The sequence below is a fragment of the Ipomoea nil genome, unplaced genomic scaffold, assembly GCF_001879475.1.
Source record: "Ipomoea nil cultivar Tokyo-kokei standard unplaced genomic scaffold, Asagao_1.1 scaffold1834, whole genome shotgun sequence".
Taxonomy (NCBI): domain Eukaryota; kingdom Viridiplantae; phylum Streptophyta; class Magnoliopsida; order Solanales; family Convolvulaceae; genus Ipomoea; species Ipomoea nil.
Window position 1 is genome coordinate 544,295 of NW_017618262.1, and position 23,054 is coordinate 567,348.

Here is a 23,054-nt window from a genome sequence, read left to right on the forward strand (position 1 = left end):
CTCACCATCACTCATTTTTGTTACATCACCTACCAACATCATTACTTCATCAAAATTTGTTCATCATTCGTTCTAGCGACTTGCAAAAAGGTCTTAGGCAAGTGGCAACAATAGTACACTCATTGCAAAAGTAGGCATAACATGAGCCACACTTTTGAGCAGAATAACCTTCCTAGCCTTATAATTTAACTTCTTCTTACAATCTCAATTACGATTACCAACTTCTGCTCAATGTAAGCAAAAGCAGCCCGGCCACTTATTACGTCCAATAATGGAAGGCAAACCCAAATACTTTGTGAAACACCCAAAATCCCCGCTACCTGGTTATTGTATGCAACACTTGCATGTATTCTTACTAAACTTAATGCAAGACTTATTAAAGTTCACCAACTGTCCAGACAACTTCTTATACTCCCCAAGACACCTCTTCACCTCCATAGCCTCCTCAGCATAGCTTTAAAGAACAACAAATTGTCCTCAGCAACAAATAAATGAGAAACCTGGGGAGCACCCTTTGCTACCCGATAGCCATGAATAAACCCTCTATTTTGAACATCTTGGAACAGTAATAATAGATCCTCTCCACACAAGATAAAAGGTATGGAGACAAGGGATCCCCTCCCTCAATCTTCTCGTTGGAACCACCGTTGACACAATCCGTTAACACAATTCATTATATATTAACCGCTAACCAATAATCGTTGATTGCCAAACAAGACCATTGTTTTTGTTTTAAGTTTTTTTGGTTTGGAAGTATATTTCAAAAAAAAAAAAAAAAAAAAAAAAAAAAACTAGTACAAACTTACAGTATCTGAAGTATTTTGGAAATTCTGTAATTTCAACAAATTGAAGGGTGGAAAGTGAGACTAGTAAGCAGTAGTCCACCAGAACGAAGATGAGTTCATGACTCGTGAGCAGTCACTCAACTCAGTCAGCCAAGATTAAACCCGTAGCCAAAACCCAGAACCCCACAAGTCATCGCCATAATCCCAGAACCAACCTTCCAGCAATCGGCATTAGACGGTGACAAAATGAAGGAAATACCGTTGTTGCTAATGGGTTGTGGGGGCGTTGGCCGCCAGCTCCTCCAACACATTGTTTCCTGCAGATCCCTTCACGCCAAATTGGTAATCTTTCCCATCCAAACACTGTCTACTTATAATGATATACTCTATTTGCCGTTGATCCTAGTTATGGTATTGATTATGCAGAAATTTGAGATTTCTTTTGAGCTTATATATTTTCAATGACTGTAGTTATGGTGTTGATAGTGTAGAACTGGAGAACATTTCTTGGGTATATGTAATAGCTGTGATTGTAGTCATGGTGTTGATTATATAGAAATGGAGAATCTTTTTGAGCCTCTATACATTCTTGGTACACAACAGGGAGTGCATTTGCGGGTTGTGGGAGTGTGTGATAGCAAGTCATTAGTGGTGGTTCCTGATGTTTTTACTGCGGAGTTGGAAGATTCTTTGTTGTTGGAGGTTTGCAAGGCCAAGTCCAGTGGAGCTTCTTTGCATACACTTAGCAATTTTGGTAAAACAGTAAACTTCTTTGCTTGTCAATGGGATAATTGAAGCCCTTTTTTCAGATGTTAGAATGCTGAAATTCATCGATTGTTTCAATGCCTAGGTGTATGCGAAACATTTTCAAGTACAGGTGTTATAAGAAAAGTCACCGACATTGGTGGGCTTCTTGGTAGTTCAACAGGTTTGTAAATCTAAAAGCTTTTACTTGTTAGGAAAACAAGGGTGGGGTTTGCGATGTGATTATAGTTAATGTTAGCCATAATTTATCAGGATGCTAGTTTTCAGTTTATTTTTTTATGTTTGTAGTCCATATTGAGCCACTTATCTTCTAATGAGAAAATACTGACATTAGCTCCTGTTTAACAATTCTTTTGATTATTGGATCCTTACCGACCTACCAAAAGAGGTAGTATGTTTACCATTGTAAAAGTTGAGCATTATCTACTGTCAATTTCAATCAGTGGTGCAAAGGGTGGTTAGGATGGTCTACTTGTTATTCCTTATTTTTGCTGGAGTTAATACCCGATTTGGTCCCTCGACTATTAGGATTCACCACTTTGGTCCTCAACTTCCAACCCAATTTCATCCCAACTATGCAATTGTTAACCAAAATGGTCCTAATCAGGACTATTTTGGTTTGGACCAAGGACTATTTTAAGTAAAAATTGCATAGTTGGGGATTAAATTGAGCAAGTTTGGAAGTCGATGACCAAAGTGTTGAAATCCTAATAGTTGAGGGACCAAATCGGGTATTAACTCTTATCGCTTTCTCTTGTACAAGTTCATCAAACCTGGAAATAGATTTTTTTTTTTTTTTTTTTTTGGTGGGGGGGGGGGGGGGGGGCGGATAGGAAGTTGTGCATAATTTCTGCTTTTGCTGTTTTTGGATCGAACCAACTTGTGCAAATGTTTATTGATACAGGTTTGGCATTTGTTGATTGCTCAGCTAGTTCTGAGACTGTTGAAGTTCTAAGTAGAGTAGTGGGTTTTGGATGCTGTGTGGTGCTGGCTAATAAAAAACCACTCACTTCATCCATGGTAACAAATTCTCTATCCTGTTTTGAGCGTTATAATTGGTTACTAACTGACTAAATTTTTTACCTTAGTGCTTACCTGAAGGAAGTGGGTGTAGCTATAAAGGCAGTCTTGACATTGTTAATCATATCAGCAATTCTATTTTTGTTTTTTTGTGGTTTTCATCCTTTGACATGTGCGATTTATGGGACATACTGTTCATTGTTGAGGAAAGAGCTAATTTAAGGATTAAGATTATGTATGCATGTATGCATTGCTTTACCTTCCTTGCTGTATGTAGGAACATTATGACAAGTTGGTTGCACAACATCGTCGCCTTCGACATGAATCCACTGTAAGTGCTATTTCTTCACGAGTTAGAATTGCCTTACACTTTGGTTGAGAGGTTTATTATGATCTAGGCAATACTGCTCTCCGTGGTATGGTTAAGTTGAAGTATAACCGCTTTCCTTTTATACCTTTTTGTAGGTTGGTGCAGGGCTTCCAGTCATAGCATCCTTAAATCGTATAATTTCTTCTGGAGATCCTGTCTATCGAGTTATTGGGAGTTTAAGTGGTAACTGAACTGATGATCTGTAATGCTATTTCTCCATATTAGTTTAAACTGACTTGCTTCTTGTAGATATGATTATTTGCATAATTTGATGGCATGACATGTCCGTAATTTATGTCTGTTAGGTACATTGGGATATGTGATGAGTGAGGTTGAGGATGGAAAACCGTTCAGCCAAGTGGTTTGTGCTGCCAAAAGCCTTGGCTACACTGAACCAGGTGACAATTGGAACCGAACTGTAAACTGGTATTGTGAATGAATATAACTGTTCTGCGTATTATGCAAATGTCGAGTTTATCGCACTTTTGGTCCCACGACTATAGTGGCATTATAAGGATTGATCCACGACTTTCAAACCTTGCAATCTTGGTCCACGACTATGTTTTTTTTTTTTTTTTTTTGCAAAAATGGTCCTTCCGGACTATTTTCTGTCAATTTTCCGGCCCGTTTTTTGTCGGAAATGGTTCTTACTCCAGTGAGAAATTGACGGAAAATAGGCCGGAATGACCATTTTTGCAAAAAAAAATAATAGTCGTGGACCAAGATTGCAAGGTTTGAAAGTTGTGGATCAATCCTGATAATGCAACTATAGTCGTGGGACCAAAAGTGTGATAAACTCTGCAAATGTCCATGTAGATAAAGTAATTTTGAACCTTCTGTTATTGCATTGAAATTGGTATTTGCTGCGGGATTCATTCATGCCACATTTGTATGGGTAAAAGGATCTTACAAATTACAATTGTTTGATAGGCTTTAGTGAATCTAAAGGATCTTACATGTGTGGGGAATATCTCAAGAAAAAAACGGTGACAAGACTTTAGTTTTACTAGTTTCTCAGTGACACCAGTATTACATCAATACATCATAAAACCATTTTAAACTTGTCCCATCAACATGGACAATATACCGTCAAAGATATGCACTAACAATATTTCATCCCTTGAAAGCCTTTAATTGTAGCCTCACTCGTTTAGATTGAAATTGCAAAATCCTTAGCTTATAAGATTTTGGAAGGAACAGTGTTGCTGATTCTAAATTTTATTTGATACTCAGATCCTCGAGATGATCTTGGTGGCATGGATGTGGCAAGAAAGGTTTGGAAACGGTTTTTTCTAACAACACAGTATGGACTAAAATGAGAATTACTTTGGTAAAGGTTTTGAGAATGAAACATATAGATAAAATATGTATCTGCAGAGCCATCAGTTGCTTACCTTTCTTTGAATGACAATACTAATAATAGTTCTGATATTGAACAACGAGATTGCGCCAAGGTTGTTATTTACTTATTTTATGTAATGTTTGTGGCTTTCATGTTCTCAATATAGGCTTTGATCCTTGCCCGGCTACTTGGACGCCGCTTAAATTTAGAGAGCATGAAGGTTAGTGTAATCTTTAAAATCTCTATCCCGTTCTATTTTTGGTTTAAACTTGTAGAAATATCTCATGGACAAACAAAATATCCGGTAGATTGAAAGCTTGTATCCCGCAAACATGGGACCTGACGTGATGCCATTGGAGGAGTTTTTGAAGAATGGCCTTCCCTTGCTTGACAAGGGCATACGAGAAAGGACCGAAAAGGCTTCTTCAAATGGGAATGTTCTGCGCTATATATGCTTGATCGATGACTCAAGGTATCATTTTTGTTATTTGCATTCTATTCGGGAGCTTTGCTTTTAGCTTGAAAAACTCGTTTAGTCACTTTTAGCTATTCAACTTTCTAAATATTCTCTATTTCCAAGAGACCTAACAGGATGAAGCTAGGGGCCTCATCTAATGCAATAATTTATAGAATAGAATTTGTATATTCAACCAATTAGTTAGTCTAACTCATGGCCTTATAAACCCATATATTCTCTCTTATTTTTTCAATGTGGGACTCTTAACAAGATATTTAACACTTTCCCTGCTTTGCAGATGTGAAGTTGGCGTCCAAGAAGTTCCAAAAAATTCTGCACTAGGAAGACTAAGAGGGAGCGATAATGTGGTGAGCATATTATTAAGCACACGCCTTTCTTTTTTACACTCTCTCGTTGGTACATATTCGTACTTCTGTTCTTTCTATTTCTGATATTATCGTACTCGTAGATAAATGGCTGGGAATCTACTTCACGTCTTTGAATTCACTCCGATACTCTTGATTAGATTTATGAACAACGAAAACCTGTTGATTGGCCAAATGAAATTTGACAATTATTTGTTCCTGATCTATCTGCAGTTGGAAATATACAGCCGATGCTATAAAGAACAGCCGCTAGTTATCCAAGGTGCTGGCGCAGGGAATGATACAACAGCAGCAGGCGTCCTGGCCGATATCCTAGACATTCAGGATCTCTTTCCTTTCCTTGATTGACGCTGTTAGTATCATTTTTTTGTGCTTTCGAGAATAGATACTCAGGATATGAAGTTAATCGCCATCTATCTGGTCCCTGATAAGGGCAAGAACAATTGCTATTGTCCTCTGACTAAACTATATTTACAGAAAATTGAAGGTACTAACTTGATGAATACTTTGTTGAGTTCTTCAGCATAGAAAATGATGTTTCAATGTACAATGGCTTTGTTTACTCTTCCACACAGCTTTGAAGTTCTGCAAAAATGCAAACTGCCAAAACCACATTGCAACTTGCAACTCTAGAAGTTTATGATTCTTGGAACAACAATTCCAAGTATTTACAAAAACTTCATTTAATTCCCACTAAGCTCAACATGATTGTAACTTGCAGTTCTTTACATCATCAAATGCAGAATCAAAAAAGTTTGAATGTAAGTGAATACTCAAATCCTGTAAGTCATGGTAACTCAACTGAACACAGAGGCTAGACCTTGCTTACTGCGCATAAGAAACACCCCTTACTTTGAGAGGTTACTTTCGCACTGTCGCTGGTGAGACTCGATCCTAGAGAACACTCACCCCTGTAACCAATTGAGTTGTCCATGCGGGCCTGGCATGATATATCTATACAGGAGGAGGTGGGAAGTCTAAAAGGAGCCAGAATCCAACACAGTCATCTGAATCTAGATCATCTTGAATAGCAAGGAAATGCAAACCTCCACTGGCCTTCTTTGCAGCTTCCCAGGCTTCAGCTTCACTTGTAGTTACAGGGGTTTTCTTGTAGGTTGCATAAATGTATCGAGTCGAAATTCCAACAGATAAAATCAAGCATGCCCTTTCAATATCAGCTTCAATTGAACACACCTCTAAGCCATTCATCCAAGCTGCACAAATAATACCAAGGAAATGTGCAAAAGAAGAAAATTTAGAGGTGATAGGAAAGCATATATAGCCCATCACTACCACTTGACAGAAGAGAAGAAGAAAGAAGAAAATGAACAAAACTGATAGATTTATTGACATAATTTCTTTAACAAAAACTTACCGGCTAATGGCTGTGCACGTGAAGAAGCAACAGCAAGACCAGGAATTAACGTCTTTTCTCCAATTTCAATCCCCAAAAGGTCCAAATCTAAACTTGCACCAAACATGAACCTTGTCTGCAGAGATGAAACCTCTTCCTGAACAGCTATAATGAAGGAAAAAGTATTAGATGAAACTCATTTATGAACAACTACGATAGTTAGCAAACAACTTTGGCTTATAAGATATAATTAATTAGCACCCCAAGAAATAGTTTAAATCTGGGTTTTTGCAGAATAAGTAGAAAGGCCAATTTACAGATCAATGACTAGATTCTCTTATTGCAAAATAGAGGAAGGAAAAGGGCAACCACTGTCAGCTTTTTTTAACAGTGTATTATAACCAAAAATAAATTGTCATCTAGCTTGTAGAAGAATGTTGGCAAGATTTTCTGTTAGTATAAATAAATCTTCCAAAAAGTACCACATACTTACCTGAGAAAGGCAACTGGACAAAAGCCCATTTTTCTCCATATAAATTCTCTGGAAGCTCCATTGGAAATGGATTATCAAGAGCAAGCAGTCGTTTAGATCCTTTGTTGAAACCAGGGTGGCGAGTATAAACCGTTTCATAGCGTTCTTCAAGCCAAAGAACCAATGACAAGCACTGAAACACAGCATGAATAAACTTAGGAAACAAAAGTCAAAAGACTCAAAGATGGATAAGAAAACAACACAGGTTTTGATGACAAAATAACTTAGTTCTGTGAATAATAGTTATTTTTCATCACTATTTCCTATGGTAAAATATAGTATGTCTCTCTTAACAAGGAAAGCCCTTGACATGAATGACATCATTATAGTTTTCTGTACTGTGACTGCACATTCATTTGTTGTCAGCCCAAGGAATCAGTAATAGTCTAATCATTATAAGTTGATAGTCATCTTGTTAAATCCATTATTAGAACTGACATTGACCCATTGGCACCCTTCAAATATAGAAGTATCCTTACATTGGAGGGAGAGAGAGATCAAAATAAAAGCTAGGTTAAACAAATTGGAAAGTATAGCAATTAGATATCATGTCAATGAAGCCTAATGCATTTGTTCGTTAAAAATCCCTACACCTTCACTTTCCAATATATTCAAAGGTAAAGGATGGATGCAACCTGTTGGCCTTCTTGGTTTGAGCTAGTCAGCTATGGGCAACCTAGGCTAGTTTACCTCCTTGTGGGCCTTCTTGGTTTGAGCTAGTAAGACGGAGTTTACTATGTGTACACACACGGGTCCTCCTTGTGGGCCTTCTTGGTTTGAGCTAGTAAGACGGAGTTTACTATGTGTACACACACGGGTAGTGGTCCTTTGCCGACTAAGGTCACAAGACGGAGTTTACTATGTGTACACACTCGGGTACTGGCTGCAGGTTTCTTTCGTCAGGTAAAGGATGGATGTAGAACATGTACATTTTTTTTTGGTACTACTGACTCTGTTACAATGTAGTATTTGTTCATAGCTACTTTCTCAACCTACTGAAACACACCGCCCCTGTTACAATGTAGTATCTGTTCATAGCTACTTTCTCAACCTACTGAAGCACAAAGAGTCAATACCGCCCCTACTGAGCTCGAACCCATGACCTCCCATTTGGGAGAGCCACTTCGTGCCGCTAGACCACAAGATCTTGGCAACAAAAGCATCATTTGTTAACCAAGAATTATCCAAAATGTTTTAAGATAGTAACCAAAATAAGGTCCTTCACCAAACCAAATGTGCAATACTAAAATCTGGGCACAACATTAGTATCCAGCAATGGAATTGAAAAAGGCAATATTGAAGGTTGAACGACACAACTCAATACTAATTCATTCCTTTTCATGATAAATATTATTTCCGGACTCATTCTGCACTAAAAAAAATGTTTACACATGAACTGTACGAAGAAGGATGTACTGAAAAACATACCCGCTTGCTGGGAATAGGTGTTACGCCAAGCTCATTGCAAGCTCTAGTGATAATAGTCTGCATTTGTGATCTATCAAGAAAAACAAACTGATAATCCACACAAATTTAACAAAATGGAACCACAAGAACTAGAAAATCTGCGGAATATGGCAAAGGAACTCACCTAAAGAAGCGAATTTTGTTAGGTAAAGGCACGCCCAAATCGTCACAGATGGACACTATGGCTTCCTTAAGAGTGACACTATTGATAACATTATTGGGGAAATACTTTGTATATTGCAAAGACAGAGAATCATCGCAAACAACAAGCTCCCATAGCTTTTTTCCTCTGATATCAAGAATGGGTCTTGAGCAGAAATCCATTTCCCACTCAGAAATGCTCTGAGGATCAACTTCCGGGTCGAGATAGCTCAGCTCTACAGTGGGGTCATCATCATCTTCCTCTTCTTCTTCTTCTTCATCAGAAGCTTCAGCTTCAGCTTCCAAGGGTGAAGAGATGGAGGTTTCAGAAACCGAACAAGAAAGAAAATGCAAATTGTTGAAGTTGGTTTTGAGTGGCTTGATTTTGACTGAAGATGGAAAGAAGTGGAATGGGAATTCAAAAGAATGGACTGAAGGATGCCTGATTCTGCTGCAATGGAAGCTTAAACTAGCCATGGAGGTTCGATTCCAAGGTGAAGAAGACGAGTGTGGGGTTTGAGAGAGAGCGGTAAGGAGAGAAAGAAATCTAATCTCTTATTTAGATGCCAAACAACCGTTGGATCTCTTTATATCAACGGACAAGCATCAGTTGAAGGTGATTACGTTATTAACGGTTGAAGGTTGGTAATTGTGTTCTAATTTCTAAATGAGTTCTAGTACATGTAATCTCTATTTTTACTCTTTCATTTTTATTCTATAATATATTGATGTGATAAACAATGATATAGTTATTTTCATTATATGAATTCAAAAAAAATGTCCAACATCATATATTAATGTGATAAACAATGATATAGTTATTTTCATCATATGAATTCAAAACAAAATTTGGTGAGAGAAAATAAAAATAAAAATTAAAAATAAAATTTAATAGTAGTATTCCTTTCTAAACCTTGTCAACTCAAAAAATAAGACATTCAAAATGACTTCTTCTTCTTTAAAGCTTTGAAGGGATGAAAGCCATCCACGATTCCAGTGGCTACCTCCATCCTTTCAGCCTCCTTGGTCTCTAGAGATCTATGGAGACGGTCTCATTTCCATGGATTTCTGAAAATCCTTTATCTCCATATTCTGTTGGCCTCCAATAGGACGCTCAAATCACATTGATTTAATTTTAAAATGACTAAATTATATAATAATTAACAATTAATGAACCAAAAGTGCCTCAATCTATAAGTACTCCATTTATCTCATTTTATCAATCTAATTTACTAATTTTTTCCTATTCTGTTTTTTTTTTTTAAATTATCAAACCAACTTTTCTTCTTTGTTTATTTTCTTTAATATTTTTATTATTATTTTTATATTTAAAAGGCATTTATATACAATTTTTAAATATATAAATCTTATATGTTAATACTAAATTTAATATTATAAAAAACTGAATGATAAATAGCTTCAATTAACCAAACTATAATATAATTAACTATAACATAATTAACTATGACATAAAATGGAACATAGGAAGTATATTGAAATTGTGTAAAAATAGCATTACTTTGGCACAATGTTGCAAAACACGCTAGGCGCCCCCTAGGCGCCAAGGGGGCGCCTAGCGCCTAGGGCGCCTAGGCGCCGATTTTTAATTTTTTTTTTTTAATTTTTTTTATTTTTTAATTAAAAATAAAATTTAAAATTTAAAATTTTTAAAATTTAATAATAAAACATAAGGTTTCTATAGTTATTTCATAGAAATTATTTACGAAAGTGGTTGTAAAAGTGTTCAAAAGATTTTTTAAACCATCTAAATACATAAAAAACTAAAATTAAGAGCTAAAAAAACATTTTTTTGAGAAATTAGTGGACCACGGCGTTTGCGGTGGATAGATCTCGAAAAAATACGCGATTTGAAAAAAAAAATTGTCCAAATCGGACAACCGAGTCAAAAGTTATGCCTTCCGAAACTTTTCCGACATTTTCAAAAAAAAAAAAAAAAAAAAAAAAAAAAAAACCGCCGAACCGGCCGGTTAGGCGGCCGCCTAGCCGACCGGCCGCGGAGGCCGTTCCTCGCGGCGGCGCAATGGCGCCTAGGCGCAATTTTTGCAACATTGCTTTGGCATACTTAATAGTCACTTAAATAAAATACTACATACTTATTTTTATTTTTTTTGAAAGAATAAAGTCAATTAATCAATGAGCGAATACAATGAAGGGGAGAATCTTTCCAAGTATAAAGACCAGAGTTCGAATGAGCTGTCCGTGCTAAAGTGTAAGCCTGCACATTCACTGATCTAGTGAAGTATCTAATGACAAATGCCTGAAAGCTAGATGCTAAGAACTGACTATCCCTAATGACATTGTTAGTGTAAGATAAATCCATAGGGGAGTCGTTGAAGAGCCTGCATACTTGCTGCCTATTCCAGATATTTAATACACAATCCAATCAGGTATTTTAAGTTAGACAAGAATCCTCGAAGCAGAACAGTGCAAATAGGTGACTAAAAAAAGTCAGAACTTGTAACCATATTGATAAAAACAGTGAACAGAAAGTTGAAGGTCCAAGCATTCAGCAAGAATAAAGTGGAGTACAATATATGAGGAAGGCATCAATTCTAGAGGGACATGCAATGATGCCAAAGTATTACGGAGTATTAGCTTAGTCCTTCTTCTCAGTGCTGCTTTCCAATTCCTTTCTAAGTTGCAGGGAGAAGTCGTCATTGACATCATCATCATCCCAGTCATCTTCCCACTGCTGGGTTACTTCTTTCCCCTCCTCTTTGTCCTCCCACTCTGTTATTTTCAAATTTACAGGGTAAGAACACTTCAGAGTTTAAGTGCCACAAATATCTTAACCAAAAAAAAAAAAATTGAGAAAAAAGTTACCAAAGAAAAAAAGGGTGAACAGATATCATAAAATAGTAAAATCTAGGCAAATAGCTAGCAATGACTTGGTCTTCCAGGACAAAATTAATGATTACAAGAGTAGGTTTGGAAATGCTAATGGATTATAGTAGATAAATTGTGGTGGATTGCACAAACATTCACAGATTATCAGCTTCAATGAACTAAAATGCGCAACCCAATCTTTGTAAAGATGAAAAAAGTGGTTATTTAATCTATAATCCCAAAACCTACCCATAAGGATGATTGCTAGAGATACGAAGGCATGACCAATGGCTCATATTGTCATATGCCTTCATAATGAAGCCAAGACATGTTTTCCAAACAACACAAAAACAAAGACAAAAGAGAAGACCACTCAACAGTTAAACAACTAGAGTAACCATACAATTCTCCCACCTAATCAACTCATGTGGAGATTGGAGAATGTCATTAGAGTCACAGATTGAACTGCAACTTTCCATAGAACCATCAACGATAGCAAAGCAATTACATTTTCTGACTTCACAAATCACATGTATGCATACATACTATCTGCAATGTAGTTCTTAAGCATTTTAACAAGCTCATGTCAAGCCAACAAGTATTGAGATTAAGCTTTCACCACAACAATCCTGAACCAGTACCTAATGGGCTTTATACAAATCAACTACTAATAGAGATGCATATATTGTACATATAAAAATTAAATAAGAAAAATTAATTCAACAATATAAGCTAAAGCTAACCACTAGTAAAAAACTAAAAATGAAAAATTTTACTGATCACATATATATAATTAAGAGAATAACAGAAGAAAAAAAGTTAGTCAGAAATTAATTACCTTGGTCAATTTCAAACTCCTCAAACTCGTCGTCATCTTCGAAGAGATCCATTTTCACGTCTTCAGGCGCCGGTTTTGGTTGCTCGGTTGCCATTCTACAGTGAATCCCTAATCGCACTGCTCTGCCACACAAGCGATCACCTGTTAAAACCCAACTACGAGCTTGCACAGGTATGTACGACAGAAAAAGTATATAGAGAGAGGCTAGGAAACCCTAGCCACCATTACAAGGAATTTAAATTTAAGGAGGAAAAAAACGAAAATTGCAACGATAATTGAAGCTTATAATCCGAGATTCCATAAACGAAATCGGAAACCTGAACACAGCAAAGAGTGTCAGAACTTACGGAGAGATTTAGAGAAGGGTTCTTCGCTTCGGAATCCTGTAAAAAACTTGGAGCATACGATTATTTGGGAAGGACTTTTATAGGGGACAAGCTTCGGTGAGAGGAAAGACGCTGTCGTTTAGTTCTTTTTTTTTTGAAAATACGCTGTCGTTTAGTTCACTTCTGTTTTATTTAGGAAAAATTCGTAATTGTTAATTTTATCTCTAATTATTACATGTATTTGTATTTCAGTCTAAACTGAATGCACATCAAATTAGACCCTCGAATTCAAAAAAAAATAAATGTAATTGAGTCTTTGAACAACACAAATTTATACAATTATATATAAAATAACTTATTTAACTGGAACTTTGCTGACTTAGAGGTTGCGGATTTAAAAATAATTTTTAAAATAATTTTAAATAAAAAATTAATTAAAAAAATAGAACGACGGAGACAGGCCGTTCTTTTTTTTTTTTAATTAATTTTTTTTTTAAATCTATAACCTCCATGTCAACAAAATTTCAAGTAAACATGTTATTTTGGACTTAATTGCATGAATTTGTGTGATACAGGGATTCAATTGTAATTTTTTTTGAGTTCAATAACCTAATTGCAGTTTAGTGTGCATTTCAGTTGGCTATTTGACCCTTATTTCTTTTTCTTTTTGTAGGAAGAAAATCTACCGTCACTACTCCATCAATCATTCTTCCCAAACTTCACCCTTATGACCAACTGAACTGCCCATACGGGCACTACTCCACCAGTCATTATTATGTGGATCATGGTCCACACGGCTGTGTGGATTATAATATCAAATAATGTTCTTTAAAAAAAAAAACTAATAATATTCTTTTAGTATATTAAAAATGTACATCATATTCAGAAAAATATATTATTTGAGTACTGAAAGTACATCATTTTGTATAATGTATATACAATACACGAATAATATATTTTTAGTATATTAAAAATATACATTTTGTTATGATTTACATAGCACTGTGTACATGTGACCCATACAATAATTTGCACTACTTCACTAGGTAAATCATGTTTGTATTTCATTCTTAAACTTTTAGCAAGGATACTATTTTCGTCTTTATTGTAACAAAAAAAAAAAAAAATATTACGTGATCAATTTTATTTTTATTTTTTTGATAACCAAAGGAATGCATTAATTCATAAAGTGCGAAATACAATCAGGCGGGATATACTTCCAAGACCCAAAAAATATTACGTGATCAATTCAAAACGCTATATTAAGCAACAATATTTCATTTAGAATATATTTGTAATTTTGAAATAACCAACTATTGTTCTAAACCTTGAAAATAAAACCAAGGACCTTGTAGTCCAGTAACACCATGTTACTCCTCTATGTGGGAGGTGATAGGTTTGAGTCTCAAAGGCATTTGATATAATATGGTATCCCCATTCCTAAAAAAAAAACAAATAAACTTGGAAATTAAGAGAATTGTAATTTCATATACAACCTCAATTAACCCAACAGGGTAGCTTAAGTGGCAAATGAGCTCTTTTTATGGGGGAGAATTTCGAGATAACCCGGGTTCAATTCTCAATTTTCAGTGCTTCTGTGTGGACCGAAGACCCGGACCACAGTGTGGTTTATACCAAAAAAAATTAATTAATTAAACACTTTAACTAGTCATCAACTATCATATAATGTGATGATATTTTAATTACCATTCCAAATTAGTGATCATGATTTCAAGTCTTGATAATAAGGACTTAGATATAATACTACCTTCTAATTAGATATTTTTAAAATTTAAGAGTTCAATTGCCACTTTCACGAATATATAGACGTATTTAACCATTTTTTCTAGTAATAACAACAAAAACATTTAGGGGTCGTTTACCAACTTGGAAAAATAGAGAATTTTCCAAAAAATTGGAGAATTGAAGAAGTGGAAAAATGGAAATTGGAAAACTTGTTTACTAAATTTATTCTTCCAAATCCAATCTCATCTCCATTCTTCCACTTCTAATACAAATTTGGAGAAAGCAAAATAACCATTCTCCAAATGGAGGAATGGAACGCACGGGTGAACAGTGGCATTTGTGCGCGAGGTCCTGTGATCGATTCCTGCCTGCGCCTATTTTATTCTTCACAGTTCACAGCTTCTTTCTTTCTTCTGTTTCCCCCCTTTCTTTCTTCCCTTCGTTTTTTCCCCTCTGTTTTTTTTTTTCTTTCGAATTCTTTCTTCTTTTTTAATTATTATTATTATTATTATTATTATTATTATTATTATTATTATTATTATTATTATTATTATTATTTCTTTCTTACATTCGTTTTTCCCCTCCTTTCTTTTTTTTTTCAAATTCTTTTTATTATTATTATTATTATTATTATTATTATTATTATTCCCCCTTTTTTTCTTCCCTTCGTTTTTCCCCTCTTTTTTTTTCTTTCGAATTCTTTCTTCTTTTTTAATTATTATTATTATTATTATTATTATTATTATTATTATTATTATTATTAGTATTATTATTATTATTATTCCCCCTTTCTTTCTTCCCTTCGTTTTTCCCCACTTTTTTTTTCGAATTCTTTCTTATTATTATTATTATTATTATTATTATTATTATTATTATTATTATTATTATTATTACTTTTTCTATAATTTTTATTGCAATGATTTCTTCACTTTTGTATTTTTAGCTGTAATTATAAAATTTGAATATAGATTTCTTATATATTTACAAATAATAATATTTATTTTTATAAAAAATATATGCTTATTACTTAAAAAAATCACTTTTGTATTTGTATACATGTTATTATTGGGTATGTTGCTTTGTAATCGGTTGTAAATTATTTAGTGTAAGGTTTTTATTGGTGTATTATTATTATTATTATTATTATTATTATTATTATTATTATTATTATTATTAGAAAAATGAAAAAATGGAGAAATAGCGAATGAAAATTAAAAAAACTGGAGAAATGGAGAAATGGAGAAGGAAAACTGGAGAAATGGAGAAATGGAGAAGGAAAACTGGAGAAATAGAAAAATGGAAAACTGGAAATGGAAAAACAGAAGAATGAAGTAAACGACCCCTTAAGTTTAATACCGACCAAAAAAAATACCCCACATGTCATATGAAAATGTGAGGTTTGATGCTGTTAGAGCATCTCCAACAATATGAGAGCCCAGAGAATTTACTATATCTACAAAGGTACAATCCTTTAAAGCAGCACAGAGAAAGCTTTTTTCACCATGCAGCATTTGCAGCATCCTTGAAAAGCTCCTCTACCCTCTCCTTGCTGCTATAAGCCTGGATCTCTGTATCCAAATTATCAATCACTTCTCTCACCCTCCACATCTTGCCCCGGAGATCCGTCATCTCCGCTTCAGCTACCGCCTTTTCTTTCTTCTTCGAGGCAACAACATCCCCCGATAGCCTCACGAGCTTGCTTATCCTATCGCGCAAGAACCCCACTTGTATGCCAAACTGCTCAATCCCTCTCAGAGTCGCGTCCCATACTTCCAAAAGTTCACAACCCGTCGTGAGCCTGGCAGCTCGGATGGCATCCGCGATGTTCACAGTTTCTGTTATTGCCCCCGCAATTAGCTTATAGTTCAGCCCATCTAGAAGGCTCTCGTGAAGGTATGCCTTGCGGCTGCAGCAGAGCTCGTAGTACTTGAGCCTATGAGCTTCGGGGATCTCAGAATCTATAACTATGTTGTTGACAACGATGTTGAAGCCCTCGAAGTCTTCCACTTGTGCAAAATCGACAACAGCCTCTGCAAATCTGAGACCATTTGAAGATGTCCGGGGGCTGTTGTTGTCAATATCATTGCCCGACAAGTTTGATTCGAGGAAGTGGTCCGAGGTAGAGATTTCTCCCTGCTGATCATCACCTTGGTCTGCAGGATCGCAAATTCTCATCACGTTCTCCTTAGTGTCTTCGTTTTGCTGCAGTAAACCCTCTGCAGGAATAACAGAAACGTTAAAGTTCAACCCGCCCGCCTTCTATGAATACTACTAAATGCAAAAGAAACAAGGAGAACATATATACCACTTGCAATTGGCTGTGCAGAATGACTTAAATTTAGAAGACTGATGGCTCCAGCAACATCTGTTAAGCCATTTTCCCTAACAATGTATACCTAAAATAAGGAAAGTGAGGCAAATTAGATTAATTCAGCTTATAACTTAGTCTGTCACTAACAGTTGTCTGGGCTGTGATTGACATATCGAGAAGGCTGGAAAAAAAAAAACAAGTTCTCAGAGTATGAGTGGCTCTTGATACCATGTTAAGTATTTTGGGAAGAAAACTCAATATCTTATTGATGCCATGCATAGACTTTTATACAAAGAATTATACAGAGATGAAAGGCAACTATGTAGTTACAGTAACAACCACAGAGAATAGTTCAAATAAGAAACTAAATAATAGGAACCAACCAACACTAACATTAAGTTTTATCAAACAACGCGGTATTAGCACGTTGGTAGAACAATTTATTTGGCGAATTTGAGAGGCCACACTCGTTACACTGATAGTGAATTCACTATTGCTGATGTATGGAGGGTCGACGGGGTTACCTTCATCTTGAAAGGTTCGATTAGTTGAAAAACTACGACATCCCCAGCAATCAAGTTGTGTGCCAGGGAAAAGCCTCTCCATCCTGCACTAAGTCCACACTTTTGCACAAGGTACCTCGTCTCCATTTCCTCTCCATTTTCATCCACCAAAACAATAGCAGCATTGTGGTTTGGCAGATGAGAAGCACAGAATTTTTTGGGCAGACCCTATCATTTCAGAAGGCACGACGATAATTTGGGAATAACAAGATGCTTAGATTACTTGCTTTAACCTAACACCAAAGAGATATGATCATCATGTGGGCTTACCAACCAAAATCCACCAGTAGTATGAGAATGGAGCATGAACTTCACTAGACTAGGAAATTCGGGCGAAAGATTCGCTTGAAGTTCTTGGGCTCTCCTCATAGCCAAGGAGTTTTCATCAACACACATATACTCCTTCTTAACAACTTCACTTCTAGCCTGCTCAAATAGTGCCAAGAAACATTGCATCTTCAAATAAGCTGGAACTTGAAGAACCAGAAATACAATCTAACATATTGGGCTAGGTTCACTCAATTAGGCTAGAGTGCAGGTGAGTCAAACCACACTAAAAGACTGAATCCAATCAATTAACTAGTCTAACACATGGTCTTATAAACTTATATATTCTCTCTTATTTTTTTGAATGTGAGACTCTTAACACAGTCAGTAGCCAAAACAGTCTCAAAACTTCTCATTTCATCAATGTTCTGTTATTAACTTAATCAAAAACCAACACTAATCTCATCATTTCACAGTAGTAGTAAGAGGATATCAAGAATGAACAGAATAAGGGTTTCAACGAACAGTATACACAGATAATGGCCTGTTTACCTTAACCAACATTTTGCTTTTCTTGAGAGGAGGAGACCCTCTATTGACCACCTTCTTGTTGTCCGTCAATGCCTTCATCTTCTCAAGCTATCATCAAAAAAAGAAAGCAAATTTTCAAAGCCACACAGAGATAATAACCAAAAAATAAAGCTCTGAATACAACCTGCATATTGAAAGATGTAAATTTTAATTGACTCAAGGAAAAAGTGAAAAGTCATGGGGATATAACCTGGGAAGAAGAAGAGTTGGAGGGACTGTTTCTGGATGAATGGAGGGAAGAAATGGGGATACGGAGAAGAGAAGCTCTCACACTGATTTGAAAACGGGTATGGGTAGAAGACAGACCGTTTGGTTTGAAATGCAGAGCTTTGGGAAGTTTGTATAGCAGACATGAATGTTGTAGAAGGAAGCGGGATTATATTATATTATTTACTCCGTAAATGTCACTTCCCCCATTTGAGAGCCAAATTTTGAATTCTTGGCAGAGTTAGTAAATAGTACGGAATGATGTCCTTTCCTTTTTCCTATGTAACTAGCCCATTTATAGTTCGGAGTCCTATGCCCATCATCATTATTCATTATGCTTCCACTACACTATTTTAGTATCGAGTTTTATTTTTTAGAGTTTTGTACTCTATAATCTTACTTTCTAAAATTTACTCTCTAATGTGACAGATTCGAATAAGTTATTATTTTTATGTGAATCCCAATACATGTGTCTACATCAAGGTTTACGGGGTGTTTGGTTGGGAGAAAGGAAAGGAATTGTAATTCGGTGGAAAAAGAATAAGGTAAGAATAATGTAGAAATTCAAATTATATTGTTTGATAGGGAAGAATAGAATTATGGGGGATGAGAAGGAAAAAGTGGTATAAAAACTAAAATGTCCTTGTATAATAATAATAATAACAACCAACAAGGGCATTTTTGTCATTTCTTACACTTTTTCCTTTTCCAAAAGCATTGAATTGCAATTCATGAAGTTACCCCATGAATTGCAATTCAACAAAAAGGAGGGAATTGCATCCCTCCAACCAAACACTGTAATTGAAGCCTTCATTGAATTGCAATTCAATTACAGCTAAATTATATCCAACCAAACACCCCCTTAGTGTGTGGAGTACAAGTTCGGAGTACAATATGAGAGTACAATATATTGTTTGAATGCAAGAATTGGATGATGAAGGACTGGGACGTGAGATGCCACCACGTGTTGTGGGAGCAGAACCAGACCGTCGATTGACTTGCCAAGAATCGAAGTATGGAAGCTGGTTTGGTGCTTTTGTCGTTTTGCCCGTATAAAGAGTTGGATTTGATTATCCATAAGGATATTGTTGGGGTGCATGTGCCTTGTGCCCGTGGGAATTTTTGTTAGTTTGTTTTTGCTTCCCAGGGCTCCGCCCTTCCTTTTTGTACCAAAAATATGTGGGTATAAATTGGGCTACATTTTTATCTATTTAATTCCCTAATTTTTTTGCCTAAAAATTTGCTTTCTTCAGGATATACTTGTAAACGTGAAAGGGAGTATACATACGTATAATAGGATATACTCCCATATTGTACTCCCAAACAATATATTGTTCAAGGAGCCTCCGCCAGAAGCACTGTACTTGGGATCATTGACCCATCGAACGACATTAGCCAAGTCGCTTTGAATACCAACCTTAAGAGAAACCAAACAGCCAAGTAGTTCTGAAATCAAGGAGAGCCGGCTAAGCTTCAGCTTCGTCCACATTGCAATACCCTATGTTCTTTTGGAATCCAGTGATCCAATCTCCCTTGTGGTCTCTGAGAATAGGGACAAAGACCCTAATAGGACAAAAACAACAAGTGTGGACAAAAATATGACATTTTTAAAAATTGGACGAAAATATGAAAAATTCTTTTCTCAAATGTGTATGTTGTCAGATTTTTTTTTCGCGGTCAAACAAACTCGAGATACTGTATTTTTATTTTTTATTTTTTAAAAACTTGCGTGTTTGTTTGATTTGCAAAAAAAAAAATCTAACGACATACGCATTTGGGAAATGAGTTTTTCCTATTTTCATCAAACTTCTTAAAATGTTCTATTTTTGTCCATATTTATTCTTTTTGTCCTATTAGGGTCTTTGTCACTCGATAATACCTCCACATCCAGTGCCATTCCCCTTGGGATTACAGTTACCGTCTACATTATCGGCAACCCTAACCCACCCATTTTCAGGTTTAATCCAGCATCTTAACAATCTCGTCGGAAGTTATCCCGGTAGCTAAGGACTTGATTGTTAACCAACAATCGTTATGCCATGGAACACGGTCTCAAACGGTAACGGTACCTACCGGCACCGTTATCTCCCACCAATCTTTCTTTTTTTAAAAAATAATAATAATTAACAGCGCCGACTTTTCTTCTTCATATTCACATTTTGCAGTTTCACTTCCTCTTCGCGCAAGTTTCATCAACACTCATAAATTATGAATGTGCATGCATGGATTTATGAATGTGCAGTTATGAAATTATGAATTTTCTTTTATGAGATTATGAATTTTCTGTTATGAGATTATGAATGTACAAAAAATTCATAATTACATAAATGTAAATTCATAATCTCATAACAGAAAATTCATAATTTAATAAATTTTTTCTTTTATGAGATTGTGAATTTTCTGTTATGAAATTATGAATTTTCTGTTATGAGATTATGAATTTTCTGTTATGAGATTATGCATGTACAGAAAATTCATAATTACATAACTGTAAATTCATAATCTCATAACAGAAAATTCATAATTTAATAAATGTTAATACATAATCTGAACATAAAATGCAAAACGCCGTTAACATCACATTAACTATTTTTTTTTGTTGATAAAAACGATGCCGTTTGGGACCGTGTTCACCAAGTATGGTAAACACGTTTCCACAGCATAATTTGCGCAAGGAGCGTGGCAAGGCTTATTTTGGAGCAGTTATACTCTCAGATAAAGGTGACTTTCTGGGCGCTACTAACGGGCCAGATCGATGCCTAAACGACCCCACGTGGCAAAAGCGTTGGCTGTCAAATAAGTGTTATCATGGTTAAAGGATGAAGGCTGGAAGAACATTGATGTAGAGTTGGACTTTCTCAACGTGTGTCATCTTCTCAACTCCCCCTCTACTAATTATTCTTATGATGGTTGTGTTATTCTCAGTGTTGCAAAAATCGCGCTTAGGCGCTAGGCGCCTGCCTAAGCGCTGCGCCTGCCTAAACGCTGCGCCTGCCTAAACGCTGCGCTTAGCGATTTTTTCAACATTAGTTATTCTCGATCTCTATTTAGGCACTTTAATTCAGTGTCTTTCCATTTTATTCCGAAATCAACGAATGTGCTAGCTCACACCTTAGCTAAGGCCATTCTCAGTCTCTCCTTAGATAGATTACTCTTCATACTTGTATTCAGCACCCTTTTCCTCCCAATTAATATTTAAGTTATGCTTTATTTCAAAAAAAAAAAAGGGGGGGGGGGGGGGGGGGGGGGGATTTTGAGAGGTTTATTAAGCAATAAGCTTTAGGTTTGAAATTAGGTTTAAAGAGGAATTATTAGAACAAGGGAATACTTTTTTCCCCTTGAATTATATACTTATAGCATTTTTTCTTTCTGAATTATTATGTATTCATATTAGCCACCTCAGTTATTTTAAAAGTGATAGTTTTTTTCTCTTTGTTATGTTAAAGAGACATCTTTACCCTTAAAATAAATATTTCATTTATTTTTCTTCCCCAACAAATTATTACTTATATGTAAGGATGACCACATGTTGGTTCAAACCGAACCAAACACTGTAACAACCAAACCGAAATGTTCCGGTTATGATTTAGAATCGGAACCCAATATTTGAGTTTCAGTTTATTAAAATCGCAAACAGGAATTGTCAGTTTCGATTCTGAACCGAAAAACATTAATTGTTGAATTTAAACTATTTTAAAAATTAAAAATATAATTGTTTTAAAAAAAAGTTTGAACAAGTGGTTCAATCTGGATCTGGAATCGTGAACTGGTGATTCAAAATCATAACCAAATTGCAATCTTATCTACTTATATGTGATATAATCATAACAAATACGAAAAAAATACACTATTTGCGAATATTATAATTCTAATTTTAAACTAATACTAGTAGTTGTTCATATTTTGAATCGTCAGTTCACGGTTCAAGATCCAGTTTTTTTCTGTTCGTCATTTTAATAAACCAAAACTTAAATATTTTGTTCTGGTTCTGAATAACGACTGGAACCTTTCGATTCGTTTGCTAATTGCTATACTGTCCAATTCATTTAAATCGAATCGTGGTCATCCCTATATATAAGTAATAATTTGTTAAGAAAAATAAATAAAATATTTATTTTAAGAGTAGAAATGTATATTTAATATAGCAGGGGTAAAAATTGCCACTCTTATAATAATTATTAAGGAGGCTAATATAGATACATGAATAAACATATAATTCAAGGAGAAAAATGTCATTTTCCTTATTTTGTAACAAATAGGAGTTGAGATGATGGTAGATTGAATAGATCAAAATGCCATAATATATAATGTCATTTAAACAGATTTGTTGATAGAAGACAAAAATAGTAATGCCACAATAATACAATAACCAATAAATTAATTAATTCTCATAACATAGAGGAACGAGAAGATGATGATAGGTTGAATAAATCAAAATGTCCTTATTATTAAGGGATTTAAAACATATTCGTTGATAGAGGACAAAAAAGTAGTCATGTTACAATAATTATAGAATCAACAGGGAGATGTTCGAAGAAAGACTAAAAGTGATACGTCACCTATAAATCTACCACCAAAACAAAATAAATAAATCGATAACTCTCCTTTTTTATTTTTTGGGTAAATAATTGTTGATTTGAATCTAAGTGGTGTTTGGTAGCCACGGCGGGGCACTTTGCTACACATTTTTAAGATTTCTTACATCCTTCTAGACAGACTAGGGATGACAATTTGCGTCC

At 35.3% G+C, this 23,054-nt stretch overlaps 4 protein-coding genes across 7 annotated transcripts; 1 reads left to right on the forward strand and 3 right to left on the reverse strand.

Moving 5' to 3' along the window:
• The first annotated feature begins 913 nt into the window (after nucleotides 1-913).
• Nucleotides 914-5,625, forward strand: LOC109193069 (bifunctional aspartokinase/homoserine dehydrogenase 1). The gene is made up of 12 exons (XM_019343863.1): nucleotides 914-1,127; nucleotides 1,389-1,539; nucleotides 1,636-1,713; nucleotides 2,455-2,570; nucleotides 2,848-2,901; nucleotides 3,036-3,123; nucleotides 3,246-3,338; nucleotides 4,174-4,214; nucleotides 4,449-4,502; nucleotides 4,591-4,754; nucleotides 5,038-5,107; nucleotides 5,339-5,625. The coding sequence occupies exons 1-12, from the start codon at nucleotides 1,032-1,034 to the stop codon at nucleotides 5,471-5,473; spliced, it is 1,140 nt and encodes a 379-aa protein (XP_019199408.1). The 5' UTR covers nucleotides 914-1,031; the 3' UTR covers nucleotides 5,474-5,625.
• Nucleotides 5,626-5,790: 165 nt separating this feature from the next.
• On the reverse strand, nucleotides 5,791-9,187 carry LOC109193070. The gene is made up of 6 exons (XM_019343864.1): nucleotides 8,603-9,187; nucleotides 8,440-8,509; nucleotides 6,973-7,144; nucleotides 6,501-6,644; nucleotides 6,067-6,339; nucleotides 5,791-5,905 (listed from the first exon to the last, which is right to left on the reverse strand). The coding sequence occupies exons 1-5, from the start codon at nucleotides 9,094-9,096 to the stop codon at nucleotides 6,080-6,082; spliced, it is 1,140 nt and encodes a 379-aa protein (XP_019199409.1). The 5' UTR covers nucleotides 9,097-9,187; the 3' UTR covers nucleotides 5,791-5,905; nucleotides 6,067-6,079.
• Nucleotides 9,188-11,073: 1,886 nt separating this feature from the next.
• Nucleotides 11,074-12,760, reverse strand: LOC109193072 (protein DELETION OF SUV3 SUPPRESSOR 1(I)-like). 4 transcript variants are annotated; one of them, XM_019343870.1, is made up of 3 exons: nucleotides 12,652-12,760; nucleotides 12,305-12,426; nucleotides 11,074-11,370 (listed from the first exon to the last, which is right to left on the reverse strand). In XM_019343870.1, the coding sequence occupies exons 2-3, from the start codon at nucleotides 12,396-12,398 to the stop codon at nucleotides 11,237-11,239; spliced, it is 228 nt and encodes a 75-aa protein (XP_019199415.1). In that variant the 5' UTR covers nucleotides 12,399-12,426; nucleotides 12,652-12,760; the 3' UTR covers nucleotides 11,074-11,236. The 4 variants fall into 4 exon arrangements, with proteins under 4 accessions (XP_019199415.1, XP_019199416.1, XP_019199417.1 ...); XM_019343871.1 differs by having other exon boundaries at nucleotides 12,305-12,421; nucleotides 12,652-12,759; XM_019343872.1 differs by having other exon boundaries at nucleotides 12,305-12,445; nucleotides 12,652-12,754.
• Nucleotides 12,761-15,779: 3,019 nt separating this feature from the next.
• On the reverse strand, nucleotides 15,780-18,483 carry LOC109193067 (B3 domain-containing protein Os01g0234100-like). The gene is made up of 6 exons (XM_019343862.1): nucleotides 18,299-18,483; nucleotides 18,070-18,156; nucleotides 17,521-17,676; nucleotides 17,212-17,418; nucleotides 16,682-16,772; nucleotides 15,780-16,592 (listed from the first exon to the last, which is right to left on the reverse strand). The coding sequence occupies exons 2-6, from the start codon at nucleotides 18,145-18,147 to the stop codon at nucleotides 15,874-15,876; spliced, it is 1,251 nt and encodes a 416-aa protein (XP_019199407.1). The 5' UTR covers nucleotides 18,148-18,156; nucleotides 18,299-18,483; the 3' UTR covers nucleotides 15,780-15,873.
• Between the last annotated feature and the right edge of the window lie 4,571 nt (nucleotides 18,484-23,054).

Excerpts from the sequence above, each read along its gene's own strand:
- LOC109193069 (XM_019343863.1), top strand. The coding sequence starts at position 1,032 with ATGAAGGAAATACCGTTGTTGCTAATGGGTTGTGGGGGCGTTGGCCGC. Across the intron at positions 1,540-1,635 it reads GCATACACTTAGCAATTTTG|GTGTATGCGAAACATTTTCA; the intron begins GTAAAACAGTAA and ends TTCAATGCCTAG. Across the intron at positions 4,503-4,590 it reads TAAATTTAGAGAGCATGAAG|ATTGAAAGCTTGTATCCCGC; the intron begins GTTAGTGTAATC and ends AATATCCGGTAG.
- LOC109193070 (XM_019343864.1), bottom strand. The coding sequence starts at position 9,096 with ATGGCTAGTTTAAGCTTCCATTGCAGCAGAATCAGGCATCCTTCAGTC. Across the intron at positions 7,145-8,439 it reads CACCTATTCCCAGCAAGCGG|TGCTTGTCATTGGTTCTTTG; the intron begins GTATGTTTTTCA and ends GCTGTGTTTCAG. Across the intron at positions 6,340-6,500 it reads ACGTGCACAGCCATTAGCCG|CTTGGATGAATGGCTTAGAG; the intron begins GTAAGTTTTTGT and ends TTATTTGTGCAG.
- LOC109193072 (XM_019343870.1), bottom strand. The coding sequence starts at position 12,398 with ATGGCAACCGAGCAACCAAAACCGGCGCCTGAAGACGTGAAAATGGAT. Across the intron at positions 11,371-12,304 it reads GGAGTTTGAAATTGACCAAG|AGTGGGAGGACAAAGAGGAG; the intron begins GTAATTAATTTC and ends TGAAAATAACAG.
- LOC109193067 (XM_019343862.1), bottom strand. The coding sequence starts at position 18,147 with ATGAAGGCATTGACGGACAACAAGAAGGTGGTCAATAGAGGGTCTCCT. Across the intron at positions 17,419-17,520 it reads CTACTGGTGGATTTTGGTTG|GGTCTGCCCAAAAAATTCTG; the intron begins GTAAGCCCACAT and ends CTGAAATGATAG. Across the intron at positions 16,593-16,681 it reads TGCACAGCCAATTGCAAGTG|AGGGTTTACTGCAGCAAAAC; the intron begins GTATATATGTTC and ends TTATTCCTGCAG.